General features: G+C 42.6%; 1 protein-coding gene across 3 annotated transcripts in view; it reads right to left on the reverse strand.

Moving 5' to 3' along the window:
• Positions 1–12485, reverse strand: part of LOC120989860 (sodium/hydrogen exchanger 9B2-like) — a 48066-nt gene that overhangs the window by 17815 nt on the left and 17766 nt on the right. For all 3 annotated transcript variants that reach the window (XM_040418224.1, XM_040418225.1, XM_040418226.1), the window contains 6 exons: positions 7581–7755; positions 7312–7482; positions 4933–5075; positions 4675–4802; positions 1830–2005; positions 800–906 (listed from right to left, as the gene is read on the reverse strand). In XM_040418224.1, the coding sequence (XP_040274158.1) occupies positions 800–906; positions 1830–2005; positions 4675–4802; positions 4933–5075; positions 7312–7482; positions 7581–7755 (900 nt within the window). The remainder of the gene's footprint in view (positions 1–799; positions 907–1829; positions 2006–4674; positions 4803–4932; positions 5076–7311; positions 7483–7580; positions 7756–12485) is intronic.

The following is a 12485-nucleotide window of genomic DNA, read 5'->3' on the forward strand; positions in this document are numbered from 1 at the left end:
TGGCTGCCAGGACTTTAGCGTCTTGGCAGCCATGGTAACCACTCTGAAAAAGCTAAATGTCGGGTCCGGCAATGCGCCGAAACGACGTTTAGCTTAAGGCCGGATCCGGATCAATGCCTTTCAATGGGCATTAATTCCGGATCCGGCCTTGCTGCAAGTGTTCCGGATTTTTGGCCGGAGCAAAAAGCGCAGCATGCTGCGGTATTTTCTCCGGCCAAAAAACGTTCCGTTCCGGAACTGAAGACATCCTGATGCATCCTGAACGGATTTCTCTCAATTCAGAATGCATTAGGATAAAACTGATCAGGATTCTTCCGGCATAGAGCCCCGACGACGGAACTCTATGCCGGAAGAAAAGAACGCAGGTGTGAAAGAGCCCTAAGAAGATGAAGACTATGGGGGAGATTTATCAAGCCCTCTTCACCTGAATTTTGGTGCAAAAAACAAACAAACAAAAAACGGTGAATGTTTGTGCAAACCTTGTTTTGCACAAACAAAAAGGTAACTTTTTGGCCTTTTATGCCACTTTTGTATAAAGCAGGAGGGAGGGGACGGGCCTATGCAGCCTGACACATTTAATATAACTTGTGCAAGTTACACCTGAAATCTACTTCGGCTCCTAGCGGGTGTAGATACAAGGTTCTGGCACATTGATCTACTCAGAAGCACAATAATAATTAAGAGGTGTGTGCCTCCTAATAAAATTGGTGCTTCTCACCCCACCACTAAGTAGATTATAACTGGCGCTAGAAGTGCTAGTGATAAATTCCATCCAATGATGCTATAAAAAGGTTGTTACTTGATCTTTGCTTGGAAAGTAGTGAAGGAAGAATCCCAAGAGAATTCCTGCGGCAATGCCAACAACAACTTCCAACACTCCCCGGATGATGCTGTTAAATGTGGAGCCTATAAAACAAAGTAGAAAGACGACGGCAATACAGTATAGCACATTCTGTACATGCACTCTTGTATGTATTCATCTGACAAAATGTTTACTGAATTAGGCCTCTTGCACACGGCCGTTGCCCCGCCGTGGCCGTATTGCGGACCGCATACGGTGGGTCCACAGTACATGGGGGACCAGCCATGTGCATTCCGCATCACGGAATGGAAGCACAAAACGGAACCCTACGGAATGCTTCCGTGGGGTTCCGTTCCGCAAAATAAAATAGAACTTGTTCTATCTTTTTGCGGAACGGACGGATGGCGGACCCCATTCAAGTGATTGGGTCTGCAATCCGCATGCGGCTGCCCCACGGTTGGTGCCCGTGCATTGCGGTCTGCAGCACGGGCCCGGCCAGCACACTATAAAGCTATTATAAAAACATATTTCATCTGGTAGGTGTATAGTTCCTATAAACACCACTGCCCATTAAAATTGTACTGTATGTTACACGCTACCTAGTGCTGGTATATTACACTGCCTCCTCCACCCAAAATATGTTTGCCCTGTGAGGTTGCACTAGGCAGTGACAGACACAGATTTTTGCATGGTGTATATTTGTAGGTTAGGAGAAGTTTACACTTTATTAGTTGCAGTGCTCAGATTGAGCTATTGGTCCTCATGCATCAGCTCAGGAGGCTTCACTATTCACGAGTTGTGTGATAACCCTGTCCTACCTCACCCACCTTTATCTGATCCCAAGCGATGGACCTTTTTCTACATAGCACAGATTTTATAGTACAGTGTTGTGTTGCATTATAGTAAGAAAAAAAGATCTTTCAGGTTTGACCACAGCCGACTATTAATGGCTCCCTATGACAACATTTCTGCATTTTCACAATGTTATACGAAATAGAGAGCAGTGTGGAGTGACGTATTTCTTTACCTGGTGAGAAGGCCATGCCAAAACATGTGTTGAAGCCAGTTATTGCGAAAACATCATCAAAACTTCCAGCCGCCATAAGCAGTGTTGGTATCCCCTTATCTACCCCATATCCTTCTTTCTGTAGAAGTAGCATAGAAGGTACTACAACAGCAGGGGATACAGCACCTAAAACAAAACTAGTCAAAGGCAACATTAGGAATTGTCTGGGCTCCTTATACAGTTCCATATGGGACAGAAAGAGCTAATAACTAAGACAGCCTACCAGTATGGCAGCAAAAAAATCTTTTACTTACCAGTAAAAAAAATTAAAAAAAATGCAGACCTATCATTTAGTAGTGTTTTACTCACGTTAACCCCTTCCCAACATCCGCCGTACATGTATGACGGATGTCGGGTCTTTAAAAATGGCGCCAGCTCTGGAGCGGAGCGACCGCCATAGCCGCCAGTGCCTGCTGTTTCATACAGCAGACACCCACGGCTAATGTCCGGAATCAGTGGTAATTCTGACCACGGACATTTAAATCCTCAGATGCCGTGGTCAAATGTGACCACGGCGTCTGAGAGGGCTAAAACCCAGAAGCATCTTCCAGGCTGATTATTTATAGATTATAGTTCAAGCCAGCCGGTGGCAGCACTGAACTGTAATAGTGTTTTTTGCATAGAAAAATGGAGCACATTCCATTCTTCTATAAAAAAAATTAATCTGATGATTGCAAGTTTGGAGTCCAATTGGGGACCTAACAAAAAGGAAAAAAAAATATTAAAAATAAGTAAATTAAAAATGATCAAAAAGTCATAAACACCCCATGGCATTAGCAAAAACTACAGATCGTCCCGCAAAAAATTAGCCCCTACACATCTCTGTAGACATAACTATAAAAAAAAAAAAGTTACGGGGGTCAGAATACAGCGATGAAAGTATTTAAAAAAAAAATGAAAAACTATACCTATGTTGTATCACTGTAATCGTACTGACCTGAAGAATGAAGAGCACAAGTCAGTTTTACCGCACAGTGAACACCGTAAAAACAAAACCTGTAAAACTGTGGCGGAATTTTTTTTATTTTTTTTATTTCACCCCATCTGGAATTTTTTGTCCCGCTTTCCACTACATTGCATACAATATTAAATGGTGGCATTAAAAAAAATACAACTTGTCCTGCAAAAAGCAGGCCCTCATAGGGCTATGTAAACAGCAAAATAAAAAAGTTATGGCTCCGGGAAGGCATGGAGCAAAAAACGAAAAAAAACGCAAAAACAGAAAATTGCTGCGTCAAGAAGGGGTTAACCTCTGGTTTACTAGGAATGTGCTCAATGTACATCATTGCTGTACTTCAAGTACACATACTTTGCAATATACATAAATTATCAGGGGTTGTCTGAGATTTTGATATTGATGGCCTAGCCCCAGGATAGGTCATCAATATATTTTCGGTGGGGCGCTCTGGTGAGTGTTGTGGCGTCTCCCTAGGCCAATAACATCACATTCATCAGTCACATGGCCTAAGCAGCTCTGTCCCATTTAAGTGAATGGGCTTAAAGTGGTTCTCCGGGAATTAAGAAAATGAAAATACTTAAATATTACTTTAGTATAAATATATTCCCAAATACATTTCATTAGCTATAATGATAAATTTTGTCTGGGGAGCAATCATTAGGAGAAATAAAATGGCCGCCGCCCTATGCTTACACACAAAACCTGTCCTAATCATACAGCAGGACAAGTTACTTTACAACACTGAGGTAAAGAACTGCTCATCTCATCTCTGCTTGTCTGGGATTACAATCCTGAATATAGCTGATAAGATCTTCAGCTGAATCTCTGTAGGAATGGAGTTCATGGGGAGACATGAAGACAGAGAGGATGGACAGGACAGACTGTGGTAACGTGGGGCTGGGGTAATGGAGACTGCAAACAAGTGCTTCTGCTTATTATCCCCACCCCCACCCCCACCTCCTCTCTGTACTTCATGTCTCCTAATGAACTCCATTCCTACAGAGATTCCTCTGAAGATCTTATCATCTGTATACAGGATCATAATCCTTAACAAGTAAGAGAGGAAGATGGCGCAGCTTTTTAACTTGTCCTCCTGTGTAATTAGGACAGGTTTTGTGTGGACTAGTAGGATGGCGGCCATTTTATTACTCCTAATGATTGTTCCCCAGACAAAACGAGCCATTATAACTAATGGAAGAACCCCTTTAAGGTGCAATACCAAGCACAGCCGCCATCCACTGTACGGCACTGTGCTTGGCAAGTTATGAGGAGGCCACAGAGCGCACTTGAACACTGCGGACTCTAACAGCTAATCAGCAGAGGTGCCAGAAGTCGGACCCCAACCAATCAGATATTGATGACCTATCCTATAATTTATTATACTTTATTAGGCGTATTTCGGGTGCAGATGCGACTTTCCCCGCTCACGCCAGGTCTAAAATTGTGGGCGTGGCATGGAAGAGGACAGGCCAGCAGGCCCTTCTCATTTACCATTTTCTACGTCTGGTTGTAGGGGTAGAAAATGGTCTAAATGTAAGACAGCTCGGAAGCCTTCTTTACATTTAAAACTGGCGCTGGATGCGCCCAAGTAATAGAGAGGCCGGCGCCTCTTCATAACTCCAGCGGATTCACCGCCAGCTATAAGGCTTTATTAAGACCGGCGTCTAAAACACTGGTCTTAATAAATTACCCCCTATGTGCCTGGTGTCCATATACAAAAGAAATGCAAACAATTAGCTGGCTACTTGGCTGTCAATGCTGAAGCAAACAAGGCCTAGACCAGTCCGCACCTATTGCACTAAATCCATCCTGAAATATAAAGGGTAGACCAATAAATGAATGTGTTACCCCAACATAAATCCCCATGTAATCGGCAGTCCCATCAGAAGGTAAGAAAACAGCGCGGCGGAACAAGACTCAATGGCACAGGGACCAAGAGAAAGCCGTAAACACACTGCCTTCAATTTTCTCAAGGCCTAAAATAGATAGAATTGAAGATGTGGTTATATAAGCAAGTTCGAAAAAAATTATTCTGCTTCAGCTATCGCCCATTTCATGTACACGTCAGCCACAATGCAGCTATTTACACAATTCTGATTTTTTTACCTTTGGATCCAGCCCAAGCCCGGCACGCGTCAATATGATTGCTAAAGCAATATTTCTCAAGGCGGCAGACCACTTGTAACTGATTTGGACTTGATCCGTGACAAACGGAATATTTCGTATAAGGAAGCCAGCAAGTAACATACCTATGGAAAAAAACATTACAAACATTTAAAGTAGGAAGATAGCCATCTCCAGACCGTGGCTCTAAGTGCCTCCTAAGTCGCCGGCCAGCTCTTAGTTTGTCATATTGACTTGAACTGGCGATTACTAAATGGGAAATGTGTGGACATTCCCCTTATAATTTGTGGGCCTGTCTATTTCAGCCCGTATAAACTATGCCTTTAACCCCAGTTAGGAAGAATTGTAATGTTGACTGCAAACATGGCCAACCTCAAATGGCTAAGGCTACTTTCACATCTGCGTTTTCCCTTTCATAGGATCTCAATAGCGGGGGAAAACACTTCCGTTTTGTCCCCATTTATGGTCAATGGGGACAAAACTGAACTGAACAAAACGGAATGCACCAGAATGCATTCCGTTCTGTTTGGCTGCGTCCCCATCGCGGACAGAATAACGCTGCAAGCAGTGTTTTTCTGTTTGAAACCTAATAAAATGGATCCGTCCCCATTGACTTTCAATAGAGTTCATGACAGATCCGCCTTGGCTATTTTAAAGATAATACAACCGGATCCGTTCATAACGGATGCAGGTGGTTGTATTATCATGACGGATAAAAGCGTTTTTACTGATGACGGATCCAGCAAAAACGCTGGTGTGAAAAGTACCCTTATTTATCCAAGCCTAGCAAGGGACTGACACAGGCAACTAAGGACTCCTCTGCAAAACCTGCAATCTCTCCAACACCAACAGAAGACGGTCCTCAAAGCCTTCACACACCAGAAGTGCTGAAGGAAACCATTGGGGGAGATTTATCAAAATTGATGGAAAGGCCTATAGCAACCAATCAGATTCCACCTTTCATTTTCCAAAGGAGCCCTGAAAGGTGGAATCTGATTGGTTGCTATGGGCAACTAAGCCATTTCTACTTTACACCAGTTTCTTTACTCCCCAGAGATGATGGGTTCCTCATCCTGTTTTCCATCTGAAAAGATCTTGACCAATAAAAAGACACATCAAACCCTTGGAACATAACCCAATGGTGGCACTCAAACTGGTGGTCTGTTGTTATAGCCCACCTGTGCTAAGGATGATGAGTTTTGCATTTAGACAGGTTAGCTGGAGCATTGTATTTGGCTGCCATCTGCTTGACATTGGATCTATATAGACATGTAGAGAACTGTACATTGTGCTATATATGTAATAAGAAGTACAAGACAGTCTTTGGAATCTCAGCAATTTGAGGAAATCTAGAGAACTAGGAGCTCCCTGCTGAGCATGCATCTGTGAGATGAATCTACTATATAATCACCTGCCGTATAAGCAGCTAAAAGGGTTTTCCAAGACTCTTTAACTGATGACCTATCTTCTGAGAGAAGGCCGCGGTGCTAATGCGAGTGCCGCTGCCTTCTCAAACAGCTGATCGGCGGGGTTCCTGTGTGTCGGATAGGTCATCAGTCTCAGAAAATCCCATAACTATGGTCAGATGTTGATGACTGTATATGTGACCCCCACCCCACACACAATTTCACGACCATGTATATTTTATGATCGGCAAACCATGGATCTGCAAAATACGGATGTGGTCCACGTGCCATCCGCAATTTTTTGCAGGCCCATTGTCTTTAAAGGCTTTTTGCAGAGCAAACATACGGATGTGGGACATACGGATATGGAAAGCAAGAGGATGATCCGTGTGCTTTCCGCAAAAATATAGGACAAGTCCGATACTTGAAAACATAGACCATATGCGTATTTTGTGGCTCTGCAAAATACATACGGCCATGTGCATAAGGCCTAAAGGGGAGTTAAAGGGGTTGTCCAAGATGAACACAAACTGGGGCAGCAGCAGTAAATGTGATAAAATAAAGTCATACTCCATTTTCTCCCCTGCTTCACACTAGGGTCTTTCCTGCTGACGTTTGTTTTCCAGGCTCCAATGGAGACGTCCCATATACACCACTTCTCCACTGCAGCCAATCACTGGCCTCTGAGTCACATCACATATACTGCAATGGCCAGCGATTGGCTGTACGGTGACCTAGTATGCACAGAACAATTCTGCTGCAGCCAGGAGGATGGAAGCAGCAGAGGAGAAAAGGATGACTTTTTTGACATTTTATAAAATTTACTGCTGCTGCCCCAGTTTTTATTTTGGCAATCCCTTAATGCATAAGTTTATGTAAGGAGAATCCTCAAAAATGGGCAAAAAATGAAAATGGTATTTCAGAAGCAGAAATGGTCATCGTTTGCATACTATACCTAGTAATGGAGGTAGTGGGGGTAGACTGCGTATCCTAATCAGTCCAACAAGTTTGCCACCAATGAAAGCACAGAGAAGCAGAGCGAAGATCCCAAACAAATTTCCCCCAGGCAAACACTGGGGACCTGTGATCGACCATACGACTGCCCAGATTAAAAATATCATGATAACTGCAAAGAGAAAACGGAAATACAGTTTTTCATCATCTGTCACAAAAATTGAAAATTTTACAATATATTGATAACTGTCAATGAAGATACTTATGTACCATTAGTAATTGTAACAGAAAGAAGCCCCTGTGGCGGACAAGCACAAAGCATCTTTATCTTTAGACATGCCGAGGCTTTATGTCCCTTCTGCAGATGATTGTCGCTGTTTAATAATGCACTTTCTTCATTAGGGAGGGTTCCATCAGCTGTCTTTGGTGCATCTAGCAGCTCCCCCTAGGGGGGAAAAACAGAAACAACGTCATCACTATGCAAAATTAGCCACCTCTCAACTGAGAGTTGTCATATCACGTGGCATCAGTTGTGTGACACCCTTTACACCCTGACATTCAGTAAGCAGGGTTACATGGGGTCAACACACAGGACACATCCATGTGATAAATAACAAGGAGTAGTGGTGGAATCATTATTTTATTGTGGTTATTAAAGTAACTACATCATTTTGTGCCTGCCTGTACCGATTTGTAAAATGGCTGCCTGTATCTAAGTGATGTTGTCATGTTGTTAAAGTTTAGAATAATTTTTTTTTTTAAAAACAGCACACACAGATCTGCTTCTTCACTGACAGACATGCGGTGCTGCTGCACATGTATATACTGTACATGTTCTGCTCTTCAATACACCACCATTCACCTGTTAGATACCTGGGCAGTTAATTGACAGCCAGGTCACATGATACTTTTGAAAGTAACAGGATAAGACTAAACATGGCGTCAGTCATGTGAACTATCTAGCTCTCCTACGGATGCATTTTACAGGAATAAAATGGACTAAACCATTTTTATTCTATAGGGAAAGGCAAATCCACAGATATAATAAAGATCTGCCAGCAAAATTTTAAATAGGAAATTGTGCAACATCTTATTGTGTAAAGAAATCAATTAATTAAAACCAGAATACATCTTTAATGTTCCATATAATGAGATTATATATATGAGGATTTTGTGTATAGAGCTGAGGACATGGGTTGCTAGATGGCCGCTAGCACATCCGCAAAATCCAGTCCCCATAGCTCTGTGTGCTTTTATGTCATACATATGCAAATTAACCTGAGATGAGTCCTGAACCTGACTCATCTCAGGGACAGGACTCATCTCAGGTTAATTTGCATATGCATCAAATCGTTTTTTTCACACAATAAAAGCACACAGAGCTATGGGGACTGGGTATTGCAGATGTGCTAGCGGCCATCTAGCAGCCCATGTCCTCAGCTCTATACAGAGCCAGGTGGGTGGGTGGTACGTTTACGTGTGTATATAATTGTTGATGTTTAGATAGTTTGTGGGGTGCAATTGTAGATTGGGTTAGTGTAGTCAGGTTTTATAGTGTTGTTACTGTATTACGGTGTGTGTCTATATGTATTGTAGGGATTTGCTCTGGTAGGCAATACAGAGGCAAGACCACGGTTGAAAAAACAAAAGTCCAGTGTTTATTCACACAGAAAAGGCAGAAAAGAAAAGACAATGCTTTACAGAGTCCTGGTGTTCGTTCACACAGCAAGAGCTCCCAAAAATAACATAAATCACCTGGCAGACCACAGCAGGCTTTAGGGCACCTGACTCCCAGCAGGCGGCTCTCATGCAGCTCCCAAAAACACAGAGCTTTCACAGCTCCACTCTCACTTGGAGGAACATTCCACACCCAGCTGAGCTCCTGGCTGGGTTTTTAAACCCCAGCCCAAAACCTGGCCTGGAAGTGGGGAACAGGCACCCACCCTGCTCTTTGGCTGCTCCCAATAAGAACCGGCCCGGATCGGCTTTACAGCCATACTAAGTACAACAGTGTCAGCGAGCACTAGCTGCCGCTGACACACAAAATTACCGGTTCTTATCTCACCGAGGCCAGGAACCTCGGTGACACGTACCTTCCATCAATGACGGCCCCTTGCGCCCTCCTACATACCTCCCCCCTTTGTTCAACCCTGAGGGGGTGAACACACACCAGACAGTGTACCCAGGACAGGGCATCTGCATTTCCCTGTAACCTGCCTGTCCTATGTTCCACAGAGAATTTAAAGGGAACCTGTCACTGGGATTTTGTGTATAGAGCTGAGGACATGGGTTGCTAGATGACCGCTAGCACATCCACAATACCCGGTCACCATAGCCATGGGCGTCCGCAAGTGACGGAAGGCTCTAAAGGCATTCCGTTATGCATTCTACGTTATAGAATTGCGTTATGGTCCGTGGTAACGGAATCCATAACGCAATTCTGCTTTTACCACCAAACGAAGCACAAACAAATTTTATAACATGAAATTCGCTCATCCCTACACAGTGGTTTTGCCTCCTCTGTGCCCCCTCCACACGGATTAGAATATATAATAGCCCCCTCTGTATTATTATACTATATAATAGCCCCCTCTGTATTATTATACTATATAATAGCCCCCTCTGTATTATTATACTATATAATAGCCCCCTCTGTATTATTATACTATATAATGGCCCCCTCTGTATTATTATACTATATAATGGCCCCTCTGTATTATTATACTATATAATAGCCCCCTCTGTATTATTATACTATATAATAGCCCCCTCTGTATTATTATACTATATAATGGCCCCTCTGTATTATTATACTATATAATGGCCCCTCTGTATTATTATACTATATAATGGCCCCTCTGTATTATTATACTATATTTAAACCCCTCTCTGTATTATTATACTATATAAAATAGCCCCCTCTGTATTATTATAATATATAATGACCCCTCTGTATTATTATATTATATAATAGCCCCCTCTGTATTATTATACTATATAATAGCCCCCTCTGTATTATTATACTATATAATAGCTCCCTGTGTATTATTATACTATATAATAGCCCCCTCTGTATTATTATACTATATAATAGCCCCCTCTGTATTATTATACTATATAATAGCCCCCTCTGTATTATTATACTATATAATGGCCCCTCTGTATTATTATACTATATAATAGCCCCCTCTGTATTATTATAATATATAATGGCCCCTCTGTATTATTATACTATATAATAGCCCCCTCTGTATTATTATAATATATAATGACCCCTCTGTATTATTATATTATATAATAGCCCCCTCTGTATTATTATACTATATAATGGCCCCTCTGTATTATTATACTATATAATGGCCCCTCTGTATTATTATACTATATAATAGCCCCCTCTGTATTATTATACTATATAATGGCCCCTCTGTATTATTATACTATATAATGGCCCCTCTGTATTATTATACTATATAATGGCCCCTCTGTATTATTATAATATATAATGGCCCCTCTGTATTATTATACTATATAATGGCCCCCTCTGTATTATTATACTATATAAAATAGCCCCCTCTGTATTATTATAATATATAATGACCCCTCTGTATTATTATATTATATAATAGCCCCCTCTGTATTATTATACTATATAATAGCCCCCTCTGTATTATTATACTATATAATAGCCCCCTGTGTATTATTATACTATATAATAGCCCCCTCTGTATTATTATACTATATAATAGCCCCCTGTGTATTATTATACTATATAATAGCCCCCTCTGTATTATTATAATATATAATAGCCCCCTGTGTATTATTACAATATATAATAGCCCCCTGTGTATTATTACAATATATAATAGCCCCCTGTGTATTATTATAATATATAATGGCCCCTCTGTAATATTAGTATATAGGAGTGTGCCTCAACTCTGGTCCTCCTATCTGTCTGGCTCTACCACAGTATTGGGGGGCAGCAGGATAACAGTGTTGAGGTACAAGGAGGGGAGGATGATAGTAAAGTGAGGAATCTAAAAAATGCTTTCTGTGAAACTCTGCAGAAACGCAGCTGAAAGAAGGTGTCATGGCGGTCTTATCTCCGAATGAAGATGCTGAGAAAAGTCTACATCACAGGAGATGTCACTGGATGGATAAGGTATGTGGTGCTGTATTCTACTGTATATTTCATAGCAATGTATTTTATGTCCATCCACATATCTGTTTTACGGTAGGGTTAAGGGAGGGGGGGGATAGAGAATTTGGCCCACCCTGCCGCATCCTGGCCCCAGACTTCAGGTCACACTGTGCGTGTTCTGAATTCTGGGGCCTCACACCCATCTACTACATTATCTGTACTCAGAGAGTTATCACTGAGTTATCTTTGGTGTTACATAGGACTGCAGGTGACATTTACTACATTATCTGTAAAAAGGGGCGAGTCCCGGGTGCTGGCAACCCACGCTACGCCACTGAACTGAGTTCTGCCTCTGCTCTGCAGCTGCTGCACTGCGCAGTGCCGCAGAGTGAGGAGAGGTATCTGATGAATCACCAGGGCCGGGCGCGCACGGCAGTACGAAGCTCCGCCCACCTTCCGGGCGGGAAAGACATTGGGGAGCCGGAGCAAGAAGAAGAGCCGCCCGCAGTGTGCCGGCCACTTCAGGACTCCACAACCACAGGCAGCCTGAATGAATGAGCGAGAGCGACACTAACACAGTGAGTGACAGTCAGGGTCACAGACCAGTCAGTGTCACAGTACTCCCTGAGTGTTAGGTGTGAGGTGACCAGGCTGTATATGAAGAATGAAGGGGCAATCCTGCCTGGTATTATATGGACAGCAGATATGGCATCCTCTGGGCAGTACTGTATGGTCAATTCATCCTTCACAAGCACCCTGACTGCCACCTGCTTGGCTATCAGTCCCTGACCCTGAGTGTTAGGTGTGGGGTGAGTCACTGATAGCCAAGCAGCAGGCAGTGAAGTGCCATGAGAGCCAGGCCAAGCAGGTGGCAGTCAGGGTGCTGGTGAAGGATGACCATAGACAGTACTGCCCAGAGGATGCCAGGTAGTATCATGGGTGCATGACTAATGTGGTGCATTGAATAATGTTTACATTAAAGGCACACTATAGTCACCAGGTCCAGTACAACTACAGCTTATTATATTAGTTCTGGT

This window comes from Bufo bufo, chromosome 2 (genome assembly GCF_905171765.1).
Source record: "Bufo bufo chromosome 2, aBufBuf1.1, whole genome shotgun sequence".
Classification (NCBI taxonomy): domain Eukaryota; kingdom Metazoa; phylum Chordata; class Amphibia; order Anura; family Bufonidae; genus Bufo; species Bufo bufo.